Source organism: Drosophila subobscura, chromosome U (assembly GCF_008121235.1).
Source record: "Drosophila subobscura isolate 14011-0131.10 chromosome U, UCBerk_Dsub_1.0, whole genome shotgun sequence".
NCBI classification, from domain to species: Eukaryota; Metazoa; Arthropoda; class Insecta; order Diptera; family Drosophilidae; genus Drosophila; species Drosophila subobscura.
In genome coordinates, this window is record NC_048534.1 from 20,984,560 (window position 1) to 20,999,198 (window position 14,639).

At 48.5% G+C, this 14,639-nt stretch overlaps 3 protein-coding genes across 4 annotated transcripts; 1 reads left to right on the top strand and 2 right to left on the bottom strand.

Annotated features, from left to right (window-relative positions):
- The first annotated feature begins 294 nt into the window (after positions 1–294).
- Positions 295–5,841, top strand: LOC117900456 (enhancer of mRNA-decapping protein 4 homolog). Its single transcript, XM_034810828.1, has 11 exons — positions 295–499; positions 591–874; positions 952–1,154; positions 1,219–1,619; positions 1,675–1,928; positions 1,994–3,675; positions 4,126–4,369; positions 4,437–4,677; positions 4,742–4,907; positions 4,970–5,495; positions 5,552–5,841. The coding sequence occupies exons 2-11, from the start codon at positions 606–608 to the stop codon at positions 5,739–5,741; spliced, it is 4,176 nt and encodes a 1,391-aa protein (XP_034666719.1). The 5' UTR covers positions 295–499; positions 591–605; the 3' UTR covers positions 5,742–5,841.
- Positions 5,842–6,439: 598 nt separating this feature from the next.
- LOC117900458 (GATOR complex protein Wdr59) lies at positions 6,440–9,939 on the bottom strand. The gene is made up of 6 exons (XM_034810831.1): positions 9,477–9,939; positions 9,198–9,408; positions 8,850–9,133; positions 8,615–8,788; positions 6,698–8,557; positions 6,440–6,641 (listed from the first exon to the last, which is right to left on the bottom strand). The coding sequence occupies exons 1-6, from the start codon at positions 9,813–9,815 to the stop codon at positions 6,567–6,569; spliced, it is 2,943 nt and encodes a 980-aa protein (XP_034666722.1). The 5' UTR covers positions 9,816–9,939; the 3' UTR covers positions 6,440–6,566.
- A 184-nt stretch (positions 9,940–10,123) lies between these two features.
- On the bottom strand, positions 10,124–14,432 carry LOC117901816. Of its 2 annotated transcripts, none has more exons than XM_034812733.1 (2): positions 14,119–14,432; positions 10,124–12,583 (listed from the first exon to the last, which is right to left on the bottom strand). In XM_034812733.1, the coding sequence occupies exons 1-2, from the start codon at positions 14,172–14,174 to the stop codon at positions 10,519–10,521; spliced, it is 2,121 nt and encodes a 706-aa protein (XP_034668624.1). In that variant the 5' UTR covers positions 14,175–14,432; the 3' UTR covers positions 10,124–10,518. The 2 variants fall into 2 exon arrangements, with proteins under 2 accessions (XP_034668624.1, XP_034668625.1); XM_034812734.1 differs by lacking the exon at positions 14,119–14,432 and adding an exon at positions 12,673–12,740 and having other exon boundaries at positions 10,125–12,583.
- Between the last annotated feature and the right edge of the window lie 207 nt (positions 14,433–14,639).

Sequence of the window (14,639 nt, forward strand, 5' to 3'; positions counted from 1 at the left end):
ACTCACGTAACGTTTAATGCCATTTTTGTTGGTTGACCTTTTTAGTTTTAAACTTAATTTGTAAACATTCCAACAAAAGAATGCCGTGAAAACTATCTACTCTTATGGAGAATTGATTAATAAATCAGATAAAATTTTACTTTTTCCGCTTAGTCTCCTAATTAGCTAGTAATATCAAATAGAACATCAAAATCGAGGAATATCATTTAAGAACACGAGATATTTACTGTATATTTTTAAAATGGGAAGGTATATTTCGGTATATTTCCGAGGGTCTGTCGGTATATTTGATCGATAATTCCGCGGTCACACTGCCTTTGCGGCAAATTTCTGCGAAAATTTGTAAAGTTAGCGAAATTTGTTTTGTTGTCTAAATGGTTTAGTTAAACGAGGCTGCAAGCAAAACGAATTAACTCCCACACAAGGTTTCCGCACAACTCACAGGCTGGGGAGGCTTTGCATGCCCAGTGGCTCAAGAGTGCATTTGGATATAGAGCAGGTTAGTGTGAAAAAAAATATAAATGCTCTACCTGTGCCGCATATACACATGCACGTTCTGATTTTTACCTCCTCCCTTCAAACTTTTGCAGTAAGTTAATGTGTCAATGTTAGTCGCGCTTTTTGCGCTCGCACAGTTGCCAATATTTCGTAAGCCGCCGCCACCACCGCCGCCACCTCCATCTTCATCGTCGTCGCGTCCCCAATTGTCAAGGTGTGGCAAAGCAACAAAAGCAAACTCAACCGCATCCGCCCATTTAGTATCATCCCCAACGATCTACCTAAAATCCAGGATGAGCATCAACGCTGACCAGGAGCAGGGCCATGCCATAGCCGCCAATGGAAATGCAGTAGACCCCTTTGCATCGGAAATTATGTACGTAATATCAAGTGTATCAAGTGAATCATCATCATTACTCCCTAACTCTAATGCTGATTGGGCACTTTTTGCAGTCACTTCACCGAGGAGTATATCTGTCGCAGCATCAAAACGAATAATGCGCAAATATTGGCATCCCCCTCTGTGCCTACCCGTGGCTCTTCCAAGGTCAAGCTAAAGAACATTGTCGACTACAAGTGGGAGCGAAAATACTATTATCCAGGCCATTTGGTGGCCGTGCATCGCGATGGCAAGCATCTGGCCTATGCCATCAATGGTATGAGATTATCTCCAATTGGAATTTCCCCTTTTCATTGAAGAGAATTTCCCCTCCTTTGCAGTCAACAACAAAGCCACTGGAATGGAGGGCATGGTGCGTGTCTGCAATATCAGCACCAGCACGCGTGCCCTTATCAAGGGCATGAGCGGCGAGGTCTTGGATCTGCAGTTCGCCCACACAGATCGGGAACGCATACTGGCTGTGATCGACGTGAGCTCCCTTTTCGTCTACAAAATCGATCTAATCGAAGGCAATTTGTTGTGCAATCTGGTGCTGAAAGTCGAGGATCCCATTGCCAACTATCAGCCCGAGTACGATATGGTCTCCTGGTGTCCATATGTGTGCAACAGCACGACTGCCGGTGTACCCAGCGAGGATGATGATGAGAATCAGCTATTGATTTGGTCGCGCAGTCGACAATTTCAAGTTTTTCATGTGAAAATGATCATCAATGAGCATGGGGTGAGTGTGGGTGGATGCAAACCATTGCTAGATAGTTATAAATACTTTTTGTTAGCGTGGCAAGATCAATCCGGATGTTCTGGATGCTGGTTATCTGAAGATTGAGGAAGATTCGTTGATCACCTGCGCTGCTCTGTCGCCCGATGGCACCACAGTGGCCGCTGCCTGTGCCGATGGTCTCGTGCGTTTCTATCAAATTTACTTCTTTGATGTACGCAATCCACGCTGCCTGCACGAATGGAAACCGCACGATGGCAAGAAGGTTAATTCGTTGTTTTTCCTGGACAACATTAACAAGCCAGTGGAGGAGTAAGTTTGTTCAAAGATTGCTTATATCTCACCGATTTCTTACTGATAAACTGTTTCTATTGCAGATCCTACTGGCAGCATGTGATCACCACCAGCGACAGCAACACGGAAATCAAATTGTGGAACTGCTCGCTGTGGGAGTGCCTGCAGACGATTAATATAGCGACAGCAGCGACCATGCAGGGGGCACAATTCATTGCGGGCATCGATCGCAGTGCCAACTACTTGGTGGTGTCTTGCCTGGATAACCTGGCGGTGTATGTCATGCAGATTGGCAGCGTCACTGGCAGTGAGGCAGGCGATGCTGGCTCAGATCTCAGTGATGGCGAGGGCACTGATCAGCGTATCCAAAACGTGGCCGAGTTCAAGCTGAGCTCGGGCATACTCTCCTTTTCGATTGTGAACGCGGCCATGCGGCGCCTGAAGAGCTCTGTGGAGAGCTACTATCCCGTGGAGGAGCCGGATGACTTTGATGATGAAAACAATTCCACATACGCGCTGGTGGTGCATATGTTTGTGGTGCAGGCCAAGAGCCTGCAGGAGTGCCACATCATCTACCAGCCGTGCGTGCCCGAGAAGACTGAACGCAAGAGTCTGATCAGCAGCAGCAGCATTCCGAGCAAGCGGCGTTCCGCGACCCCAGAAGATAATCTGTTGATCCTCAAAAAGGATACGACTGTCGTCTCGCCCAACAGTGTTGCTGGAGTTGCAGCAGCCGCTGGCAGTGTTCCCCTCGATGCGCTCTTTGCCAAGTCCGCCAAGAGAGCAGCTCCCACGGTCGGCAGCAGTTCTTCCGCTGTGGTGGCGATGGCTGTGGCCGCTGCCGCAGCACCTTCGGCCATCCTACAGCAGGCCATTGAGGCAGCAACGACCATCAAGTCGAGGTCCGCTTCGCCACAGTTTGGCAGCGCCTTTCCGCAGGTGAATCTCATGACACCAGATGCTTTTAGTGCCAGTGGAACGCAGTCGAGCAGCACAGCAACTACCGCTGTGGTGGTGGCCACCAGCACCACAACCAGCACAGGAACTGATGTTGCTGCCTGCGCCAGCACTGCTGCGACTGCGGCCACCGATGCCATCGATTCTCAGGTCTTGAATACTCTCCGCATGCTGGCCACCGTGACGGCGGGCAAGGCAAGCGAAAATTCCAATGCGAATATCCTGAATTTGATGAACAATACTTTGATCGAAGACCGGGAACAGCAGAAGATCAAGGATAAGTTTGAGGCACGCAAAAAGTTTATTGCCATCGATCGGAATCCCGAGCGAAATCTAGCCGAGAATTTGGCCAGCGGCGGCTCGAGCCCGAGTCGTGAGGTGCAGGAGATAATGGCCACACGGGATGATGGCGATGATGCCTACGAGCCGGAGCTGGAGAACCTAGACGACGACGATGATGACGACGACGACGAGGAGGAGGAGCTGGCCAATTCATCGCCCCTGCTGGACACCGTCGATGCCAAATGGCTGGCCGAGGCGGCCAAAGTGAAGCCCATCAAGAAATCGGCAGAGCTGCAGAATGCAGCCCAGATCATGTCACAGGCGGTGCAGCACAAGAACAATGGCAATGTGCCGCCCACACTCGGCGGCGGTGGCAACATCAATAGCACCAGCGTCGCCAGCAACAGCAACAACAACACTGGCACCACCTTGAATACGAGCAACAGCAGCAGCCACAATGCCGGCGAGGGAGAGAGCACGGCCGGAGGAAATGCTGAGCTAAATAATAAAATTGATCTGCTATTGGGTGAGTAACCACACTGAAAAGAGATGCTTTAGTTGTAACAATCCATAACCTAGCACTTAGGATAGATATATGTGAAGAAATTAGAACAGATTTCGAGTTGAAATCAGACCTTGTTTCATGAAGTTCATTCAAACCTGTAGTGCATCGCTCAAGTCAAGATTCAGACCTTCGAAAGAGTATTTTGGAGTCCAAGAGTCACATAATACACAATACGAAGAGGTCAAACTCTAAGGTAAATCCAAAAACTTGCAGTAGTTCACCAATAACTTAGTAGAAGAGGGTCTGGAGATTATCTTCAGGCCTTTTAAGCTCAAGAAAAGAGTCGTCTGGAGTCCAGAGGTCCAGGAATAATCAAGCATTTGGGTCTTCAAAGCTGTTAAATACATTCTGAGATCATCAGAGCACTGTCAGAAGGTCAATCACTAAAGTCTGTCTCCATTTATATTTTAGATTTGGTTAAGGCCCAATCCAAGCAGCTGAACAAACTGGAGAACGAAGTGTCCAAGCTGCAGCAGCAGCAGCAACAGACAGCAACGGCGGTGCAGCCAGCCAAAAGCGATACCTCCCTGGAGCCCAAGAATGTCAATCAATTGGCCTACAAAATCGAAATGCAGCTGTCCAAATTGATGGAACAATATCTGAAGCGATACGAGAACGAGCACTCAAAGAAGTTGTCCGAGTTTCTGCTGGCAAGGTAAGGACTTTAAACGAAAACTAAGTCTTGAAAGAGATGCCTAATTTTGGATTATCTTTGCTTATAGGGAGAACCAGAATCGTGAACTACGTGAATCTGTGGTGGCCGTACTCAATCAGTATGTGCTCACACACTTTACGGACATTATTGGCAACGTGCTGAACATGGAACTGCAGCGTCAATTGGTGCCCAGGGTGAATGCCAAAATGGATCAGCTGCAGGCACAGATACAAGTGGAATTTGTCCAAAAGTTGGGCGTCTTCGAGAAGGCTGTCAAGGAAAATATTGCACAAGTATGCAAGAGCAAGGTATAAAAGCAACATCCGCATTTAAATGTCCCTTATTAAAAGCATTTTTTTTATCTTCTGCTAGCAATTTATGGATTCCTTTGGCAAGTCCGTGCTGATAGGTGTGCAGACCAGCCTGCAGACGGCGTTCATAGAGTCCATGGGCAGCACTTTGATACCAGCTTATGAGAAGTCCTCGCAGAATATGTTCCAGCAGCTGCACGATGCCTTCACTGTGGGCATTAAGGATTGTAAGTACCTCAGTCTGATGGGGAGAAGGGCCTACTAAATAAGTTTTTACCTTCCCTTGCAGTCATGGTTCAATTCAATGCCTACCTGCAGCAGATGCCGCAGCAGCAAGGAGCTGGCGCTGCCAATTGGGATGAGCTCAACAATAAGCTCGGCCTCTTAAAGCAATTGGTCGAAAGTAATTTGCTCAAGCATCGCACGGAGCTCACGGACGCCATGCTGGAGACACAGCGTGAGGTCAAGAGCCTGGAGATTCTACTGGCCCGCCAGGTGCAGGAGACCATACGGGCGGAGCTGCGCAAATTTTTGGAGAATCAGAACCTGGCTCTGCGCTCGCAGGCGGCCACACCGGCGCAACCCTACGATTTGAGGGACAACATTAAGCAGCTGCTGCATGCGGGACAGATAAATAAGGCCTTCCACCAGGCGCTGCTGGCCAACGATTTGAATCTGGTGGAGTACACACTGAGGCACACGGACAGCAACCAGGCCTTTGCCCCAGACGCATGCAGGCTGGAGCAGAAGGTTCTGCTATCGCTCATCCAGCAAATCTCCGCTGATATGACCAATCACAATGAGCTTAAACAGAGGTAGGGAGGGGCAGTTCTTATTGATTTGAAGGTGTACTTAAACGTTACATTTACAGATACCTCAATGAGGCGCTGCTGGCTATCAATATGGCGGATCCCATTACCCGCGAGCATGCTCCCAAGGTGCTCGCCGAGCTGTTTCGCAATTGCCAGCTGTTCATCAAGAATTGTCCCAAGAGCACGCAGTGCAGCAATGTGCGACTGCTCATGAAGGCCATCATGACGTATCGGGATCAGCTGAAATGATATCACGAGAATTACAACATGGCCAGTGGCTGGTATTGATAGTGTGTCCCCCTCCCCATCCATCCCCCGATTCCCCTTTTACCACCCAACAACTGCAGCTTAAAATGTTGAAATTTCCATCGGGATTTAAATTTAATTTTGTTTTTTTTCTTTCGTCTCTGTGCACGTGTGCTTTTCGTTTTAGTTTTAGGGGATTTATATAAGTTTTTGTTCTCTCGTTTAGGATCCCTGCAATACACTTTTGCTTTAGAATTTACTTTTCCTTTGTGCACGCGAGCTGCGAGCAGTTCCCGATGCGTGTTTTAATTTTTAACTTTTCGTTCCTTGAGGTTTTTTCTTTTTAATTTTTATGACGCTTATGAAAGAAGAGAGAACAAACAAAAAAACAGAGCTGTAGAAATTAATTTTAAAAATTATTTCCAACACTAAAAACAAAAACAAAATACTTTCAACACACACACACACATAATGATTGCAAATGCAAAAAAACTACAAGTAAAATCGTAAATGATAAGCTAAAAGTAAACAACAAGAAAAGTTAAACTAAAAAATAAAAAATTATAATTATAAAAGTAAAGAATAAATGTATGAATGTATGTACTTGAAAGAAACGACAAATATTTCATTTAATTATAATTTTTTGTCTAACTTAAAGCCAAATTATTTTTGGGTCTTCTTCAACCACTTGTTTTAGGATCTATAATCATCCTGGTCATATGGGTATGTATATTTCTCAAATAGTACAAAAACATCCTTTCGCTTAGAGCCTACAAAAAAACACCAATCAATGGGGCTAGGAATATTAAAGCTTTGTCAGATTCAAGTTCAGCTGAGCAGTGCCAGCAGCTCCGAGGTGCGCTCCAGGCAGCTGCAGCCACAAGTGGCACAGACAGTGTGTTTCTGGAATATAACAATAGATAAGACTCATAGAGTAAAAAGCAGAGAAGAGAACTCACCTCAAACCACTGCATCATGTGATCCATGTGCCCGCCATGGCCACAGGCCAGACAGGCATTTGCAGCACCCCTCACGGGCAGACGACAGAGCACGCAGTAGAGCGCCGGCCGCTTGCAGAATTCACATTTTGGAGTGCGCTTCGGCTTGTTGCACGTGCCACACTCGGTGACAAACTCAACGCCCTGAATGGGCGGCGGTGTGTTCTGTGTGTGCTTGAGGATCAGCGCCCGCTTGGAGAGTAGCTGCCAGCCAAAGAGAATCTCGGCATAGGCACGCTTGAACTGATCGAACAGAGGCATTTTGATGCGTCTGATCAGGGAACAGGAGTAGGCATCGGCCTGGAGTTGCTTGACGTCCAGCCAGTCGAGGGAATCCGACCAGGAATTGCTGCGCAGCTGCTTCATCTGCTGCCAATGGTTGGAAGAGCTGGACTTCACGTCCAATGGGAGCACCGTGTGGTAGGGCGACAGCTGCGAGTTCAGTTGCGGTGGCAAGTGAAAGGCCACCGCCACATCCATTATGCCACCCGTGGGACACTTGTCGAACAGGCAGGCCAACAGCACGGCCGTCTGTATATCGCCCGAGCTGGCATAGTGCATGATCAGCGACTCCAGCAGGGATTTCTTGAACGGATCCTTGTAGAACAGCAGCTCGTTCATTGTCTCGTGCGGCACATGCGGAGTGGCTATCAATTCGACCAGCAGCCAAACAGGCAACAGGTCCATGCGTCCATGCTTGCGACAGATCTCGCCATTGCGTCGGCACGTCTCGGCTATGTCGTGCTTGTCCAGCGAGAATTCCCTGGCCATGTTGCGGCTGACATGGAGCAGACTGCTGGCATCGTAGACGTGCACCACGGGACTGCCGTTCATCTGCCGAATGGCACGCTGTTTGCCGGGCTTGCCTGCAATCATTCGCTCCTGCAGATAAAACGAAGCATTTGCATCCCTTTGGGTTGTGCCCATTACATTGCCCAGCAGCCCGCTGCCATTGATGGCCGACAGAGTCCGTGGAGTCATCGACTGATGCTGTCGCAGGGTCAGCCGCTTGTTGTTCACCGGCTGGGCAAAGGTGGTCAGCATGCCGATGGCATTGAAGTGCACGCCCGAAGTGCGTGGAAAGGGAATGCAAGCATCGTGCAGGGCACTCGACAGAGCACCCTCCAATCTGGGGCTCTGCAGCAGCAGTTGACTTCGATCCTCGCCCACGCCACCGACGGCAGCCACCTTCTTTTTCATGGCCGCCACCAGCGCACGCAGACATTGCTCAAGGCAAGTGCGGGATTTCTTCACTCTCTGCAGGGCGTTGCAGCGCAGAATTTTGAGGAGAATGGCACTAACCTCGGTGGACAGCGTGGTACCCTGGCACAGCTGAAACACTGGTGGCACACTGGGACTGGGATAGGATGTGGCGAAGGTGACCTGAAGTATGACCGTGTGTCCACCCGCACAGATCTTGAAGCAAGCGTACCGCTTGATGGCATCCAACATGTCCACCTCCACGTGCGGCATGTTCGTGTTAAGCAGCGAGAACTCATGATGCAGCGAGCAAGTGGGTTGATCTGTCAGCGAACGGGCTATATGCGGCTCCTCCCTGCGACAGTAGCCACCACCGAAGCTGGGCGAGCGTGCCATGGGCAGCGTGTTGCATGCCCCATCGCCCGTTGAAATGGGCAGCGAGCCAGCGGCCATCCCCGAGCGTGGATGCAGGAACTCCGGCGGTGTGGGCACTCTCAGTTCACTCAGCTCGGGCTCATAGCGTGGCTCCTCCTCCTCGGCGGATGGCTCGCAGAGCTTCAGCATATTGTCATCGATTTTCCACACTCTCAGAGTGCGATCTCTGGACCAGGTAACCAGCTCCTAAAAGCATAAATCAATTAGTAAACAGAAAAGTCTTAGCAGGAGGTGCGTGCTTACAATTTCTGTGAAATTCTCGCGATTTGGGCGCCAGGCAAAGTCCAGAATGACATCCGTGTGACCCACAAACGAGCAAATGGGATCCGTTTGCTTGCTGTTGCTCCAGAGCAAGAGGCTGTTCTCACCGCGGCCCAAATGTGGCACCACAATGCTAACCAGACCATTGCCAATGGGCTGCAAAAAGAGGGATTTAAATAGGGAATTTTACCTCCAATCAGCAGGCTGTTGGCTCTACCGTATAGCGTGCTCTCCACACGGGCGACATGGTGGTAATGATTTTCTCTGCTCTACGGGGATTGCAGACATCAAAGTACTTGACTGTGCCATCCTGGCTGGCAGTGGCCAGGCACGTCTCTCGGCGGTGACTCCAGTTGATGCCGTGCACACGATTTAAATGTGCTGTAATGTAATGCGTTGGGCAGCTACCCTTGCGTATGTCCCAAATCCTCAGATCTCCATCGTGTGCAGCAGCCAGAAGATTACCCGACACACGATTAAAGCCTACTTGAGTGGCACCAGCTGGGAAAGAGGGGGAACACAAATGAGTGGGCAAGCCATGTGGATAAGGAGAACATTTAGTTACACATGCAGACGGCATTCAGGGACAGCGCGGGCTTTCGATGCTCACGAAGATCCCAAATGTGTGAGAAGGTGTCAATAGAGCAGCTGACCAGCAAATTGGGATCCTTGCCATGCCAATCAATGTCGGTCACCGTACGCGTGTGTCCACGCAGCGAACTCTCGTAGTACGGCTCCGCCGGACCCCAGCGCACAATGTCAATATGTTGACTCGTCTGCAAAAGACAAAGAACACTCGTGAAAAATCGGAGGCTGCGGCAGGAGACGATAAACATTATCTTACGGCTATTGCGCAGTACTCTTTACGGCTGGGACATATGGCAAATTCCGCTACAGACACCTCGTACTTGGACTGTCGCTCGTGACGTCGCAGGGTGCCATCGTCTTGGCCCAGGCGCTGCAGGGCCAGGTGGCCACGCCCCGCCAGCAGCACCCACTGGCCGGAATAGTCCACAGACATGGCCGTGGCCTGGGAATCGCGATGCTCATAGTATTTGTTGCTCTGCCTTATGATGTATGTCTGTTCAGAGGCGGCGCTAGCAGCGCCACCCATTCCTGTGCCTCCGGCACCAGCACCACCGCCTGAACGCTCGCCCGAGCGCAGAGTCTCCGTTGGTGGCATCTTTTCCGTTGAATGTATGTGGTGATGTGTAACCGAGAACAGGTTAATCAGGTGAACAAAAATTAGTCCATTTCTGCAACAAACAAATAAAAATAAAACGAAACGAAACTGATAAGAGGGAACGATTAACAATAACAAACCTATCGTGTGACCCACTGGTCACACTAGAACGTAGAGTTGCACGGGAAAGTGCTCATTAATCGATGGCATATCGAAATTTAAATTTAAATTGCTGCAAGTCTAATTTTCTTTTATTCATGTATATTTCACAATATTTTCTTACACAAAACGTTTCACATACACACCACACACACATTAAAGGGAGCCGTTTATGGCAGCCATAAGTTCGCTATCAATTCTGCTACATATCTCAGTGATTATTATACAAAAATAAATTGGGGGTGGAACAAATGTTCAATATTATGATTAAATTGTTATTGTATTGTATTGTCAGCTAGATTAAGGGAAACTAAACCATTTCTACTACACCTACCATAAACTACAAGCGCATATTACATGCACAAGATAATGGAAACTCTTTACAAGCAAAAGAGCTTAAACATTTGATTATTCTTTATACAAAGTGTAGGGCAATATCTATTTCATAGAAATAAACTTAGTTATGGTATGGCTAAGGCTACGTATTGGGTACTCAAGTCTTTGACAAATTGCCCCTCCCCAAACCCCAATCTCCTCCACCATCTTATCTATGGCAATAACAAAACATTTTGAGTGCCGGATCATTCATGCAGTAGCTCTGACTGCCATACAGATTGATGCGACTTATGGTGCCGGTGAGGACACTCGTATAGCCCGACATTCTCACTGTCGACTCGAAGACGGCCAGGCCGGGCTTTGTCTGCATCCGCAGCGTAATATCCACGGCATAATCCGTGGATATATTCTTCACGATCTTGTGGTGCGGCGCCGCAATGAACGCCTGCAGTATGGAGTTCAGATAGAGGGTGCGGCACTGCGAGTTGTCCTTCAGTCGATTGTTGATGAGACGCACCACATAGCGAGCGGCACGCTGCACCCGGCCATCGTTCGTCTGAATCTCCTGGCGCTGGTGGCACGTGCACCAATGGGAGGCGATGCCAGCCTGCTCGCAGGTCCTCACCTCCGGTATGGGCAGAAACAGGCTGATGCCTCGCGGCAGGACGCTGTCGGCGTCTTCGAACTCTTCCGCCTTCTTCTGCACCTGTTCCGCCTCTAGGTTGCCCATATCCAGCAGGTGCAGCATTGTGGCATGCACATCGAAGGGCGTGGCCAAGCGTCGCGAATTCGTGCGCAAATTGGCAATGGCCTCGGGATAGCGTTCGTTCATCCAGGGCGGATAGAGCATGGTCATCAGTGGCTGTCGTTCCTCCATCATGCCTTGGTAGGTGCGTCGAAAGGAGCCCCAGCGCAGGCCATGATCCGACAGCAGCATAACCACAGTGCGATTGAGCACCCCGGAGTCCTGCAGCTGCCGGAGCCGCGTCACCATGGCCTCATCCAGGAGTGCCGGAAAGTTGAAATAATCGTGTGTGAGGGTTACAGTCCACAGGAACGAGAAGAACAGATCTTTGCCCATTTTTGGCACCATTTTCGTTAGATATTCCAGGAGCACATCCGGCGTACGTCTGCCGCCCATGCAGAGCTTCACATTGACATCCTTCTTGTAGGCCAGGGTACGCTCCATTTCCAATATGATGGGCCGCAAATAGTAGTCCGTGGGTTGCTTGTGGAAGCCGTTCTGATTGAAGTTGAACGCCGATATGCGACCCACATCCTCGGCGAATAAAGTCTTGTAGCCCGCCTGTTGGTAACGCTTCCAAATGAAGGAGCAACCGTCGTATGTCTGCTTGGATTTGGGTGCACAGGCAATGTTTAGCTCCTGATCGTCCAGACCACTCAGCATGGGCACTATGTTGGGGAAGGTGTTGTCCCCCACCTTGTTGTAGCCCCACAGCTCGACGTGGGAGAGATTCTTCTTGATGTAAGCGGCGGTTTTGCGCATTTGCCGCAGGAAGTTCAGGTGCGAGAGACTGTCAATGCCCAGGATCATCACAGACAGACGCTCCTGGGCGGACTCCTTGCTCTGATTGAAGCTAACTCTCTCCACACCCAGTCTGGAAGTGATCTTCTGTGGTGGCTTGTCCACCGCAAAGAAGTGGCAGTCTTTGTAGATGCAACGGTCGGACGAGTCATAGCACCAGAGGCAAACAAACTCCATTTCCGGAGGCAGATGCATCACCTGCTCCAGCTTAAAGCTGACACCTGGCGAATAGGTATTGTTCCAGTCATTCTTGCGCTTCACCTCCGTATAGTTGCAGCTTATGGCGGACAGATCGCTGATGTTGTAGCGAAACAGCAGCTCGCTGGGGCTCAAATTCAGATGCAGCTCCCCCGGCACACTGTCACTCGTACGCGTCAGCGGCTTGTTGCACTTGTAGGCACTCGGCTTGAAAATAAACTGCGCTATATTGTCATCGACCACCTCGAAGTGTGGCATGCGGCAGCCCGTGGTCTCCACAAAGTACGCACGACTCAGCTTGCCACCATACGAGTCCTCTATCCGTGCCACAAAGTCAAAGCCATCGCGAAAGCGCAGCAACTTTGTCCTCAGATTGTAGTCGACGCACAGATACGAGAAGACGCACAGGCAGAAGATGACAATCACAATCTTCTTGAACTGTCCGCGATTCTTGTTCATGTTGTAGTAGCGATAGTAATGCTGCAGGTCCCTCTTTGTCATAAACTTTGGATCCAGCAGGTATTTGCTTCTGCAGGAGAGATGGAAATTGATAGAAAGAGATTCAATTAGTGGATATATTTTTGTATTTATTTATATTTTGTGTGCGTTTTATGCTACCTTGCGCTGCCCTTAAATAAAATACGACACTATTTGTAAGGAAAACCAGCAGGAGGAACTAAGGCAATATTTAAAGTATTTGATTTAAGAATAAAAGGTACTCCGATTCGTGTGAACGGCCTACAAAACGAAGCGTTTCAAATTATAGGAACTATTTCTAGCTGTCAATCTGCACATTTGGAACGGTTATCCATTCGGTTCTGTTATGTTTAGATATGTATAAGTATGCAAAATATATGCAAAAATATGTACAATGTACATTAACTACAAGAAGCTTTTATTATCTATTGCAAAAATGTAATGGCAGCAAAATAAACTTGCAGAAAAAACTGCTAAGCAACGAAAGAGTCGGACCATTTTTATGGCCGGTTTGTAGGGGCAGGGAAGGCTTCTTGGTTGAGTTCAGAATGAGGATGCTGGTTTGTCAGTAGCAATTTCATAAGCAGCATCTTCATGCTTCATTTTGGTTCATTGGCTTTATAATTCACTCAAGTTCCTTTCAGCCTACACTGACTGACCTTTCTATGGGCACTGCCGTCGCGTCCTGTTGGGTTCATTGTCTTTGTTAGCCTTCACTCGAGCATTTTTGTTTCAGGCTGACAAGCCATTAATTGAGGCTACAAAACAACATAATGAATGCCCACAACAAGAGGCAGCAACACGAGTGGCCACTCAGCCGAAAGCCCTTAATCCGCTGCCCACCGAGCTCCATTTTTCTTTCCAAGCTCCTTGAGGAAGAGAATTATTTAAGCTCGCGCTTAACTCATAAATATTCAGACGAGAGGCTGCTCCATTCCCAAGAAAGTAGGCAGCTCTGAGCACTATACAGTTGCAGTGCACGACGAGATTTACCGTTAACCCACTTCGTGCAGGTGCAATCCATTCAACACAAATTTCTTTACCCATCCATCCGATTTTGTACAAAAACAAATTCTCAATTGACACTTTGGATTGCTTTTTACTTGTGCAAACACACAGACACAAGTAGGAAAGAAAGGTTAGGCAGCTGTAGTCGAAGCAAGAGATACCCTTCAGGACGCATTTCTGACACAGACTGCAGTTGGCACCGTTAGTTGAAAACTATTACGTTCATATAAATGTCTATTATGTATGTATGAGTACTGTATGTATATAGCAGACTGACGGACAAATCGACAGGCTTACCTGCCTTCCCTGCGTTACAAACATCTCGTTAAAATCATAATACCCTTTTTCAAACCTAAATTAACACACAAATGAAATGGGTTGAAAAGAAGAGAGAAAGAGTGCGATAGTGACGTAGGAGAGCAGTAAGCATTGAACATTGAAATGGCATTCGATGCTGGGTGCTTTACAGTAAACCAGCGATGACACACAATGACACACCTGTCTCCGCTCTCTCTCTCTCTCTATGTTCTCCTTCTCCCGTTGCTTTGGGTTACCCTCACCCTCCCGCACTGTACTCACTCATAGCTCAAATCGCCGTATTTTCTCATATCCTTTGCACTGTAGTAGGTACGCATCTTTCCAAACAAATCCTGACGCGCTCTAAGTTCAGCTCTTCTCACCCCGTTCTCTGCTTCACACTCAAGTCCTTGACATGTTGTTTGCTTTCTGTTTAGCTGATTTTGTCTCTGTCTCTTGTTTTGGCACTTCGCTTGTGCCGTTATGCTCACGTCTGTTGGATGCCACTAATTGTTTGTGTGGCACATTTTACGCACTTTCAATACAAATTTTCACACGACTGCACTTTCTGCTGCTGCTGTTTCGCGTTCTTCCCCTCCTGCTGCTCCCGCTCCTCCTTGCTGCCGCCGTTCCAAATGTGTATATGTTGTTGTTGTTGCTGCTTTCGTTTTTGATTGCTTTTGCGGTAGAAGTTACTGCAGTTTATTTCCGTTGATGCCTGCTCATCAATGAAGGTCCAAATTGAGCATTGCCCAAGTTGGGAAGCTGTGCCAGGTCCAGGTCCAGGCTCCAGGCTGCCTGGA

Excerpts from the sequence above, each read along its gene's own strand:
- LOC117900458 (XM_034810831.1), bottom strand. The coding sequence starts at position 9,815 with ATGCCACCAACGGAGACTCTGCGCTCGGGCGAGCGTTCAGGCGGTGGT. Across the intron at positions 9,134-9,197 it reads CCTGAATGCCGTCTGCATGT|CTGGTGCCACTCAAGTAGGC; the intron begins GTAACTAAATGT and ends CCTCTTTCCCAG. Across the intron at positions 8,558-8,614 it reads GCGAGAATTTCACAGAAATT|GAGCTGGTTACCTGGTCCAG; the intron begins GTAAGCACGCAC and ends TTATGCTTTTAG.
- LOC117900456 (XM_034810828.1), top strand. The coding sequence starts at position 606 with ATGTTAGTCGCGCTTTTTGCGCTCGCACAGTTGCCAATATTTCGTAAG. Across the intron at positions 1,155-1,218 it reads TCTGGCCTATGCCATCAATG|TCAACAACAAAGCCACTGGA; the intron begins GTATGAGATTAT and ends CCTCCTTTGCAG. Across the intron at positions 1,620-1,674 it reads TGATCATCAATGAGCATGGG|CGTGGCAAGATCAATCCGGA; the intron begins GTGAGTGTGGGT and ends ACTTTTTGTTAG.
- LOC117901816 (XM_034812733.1), bottom strand. The coding sequence starts at position 14,174 with ATGCGTACCTACTACAGTGCAAAGGATATGAGAAAATACGGCGATTTG. Across the intron at positions 12,584-14,118 it reads TACGGCGATTTGAGCTATGA|AAGCAAATACCTGCTGGATC; the intron begins GTGAGTACAGTG and ends TCTCTCCTGCAG.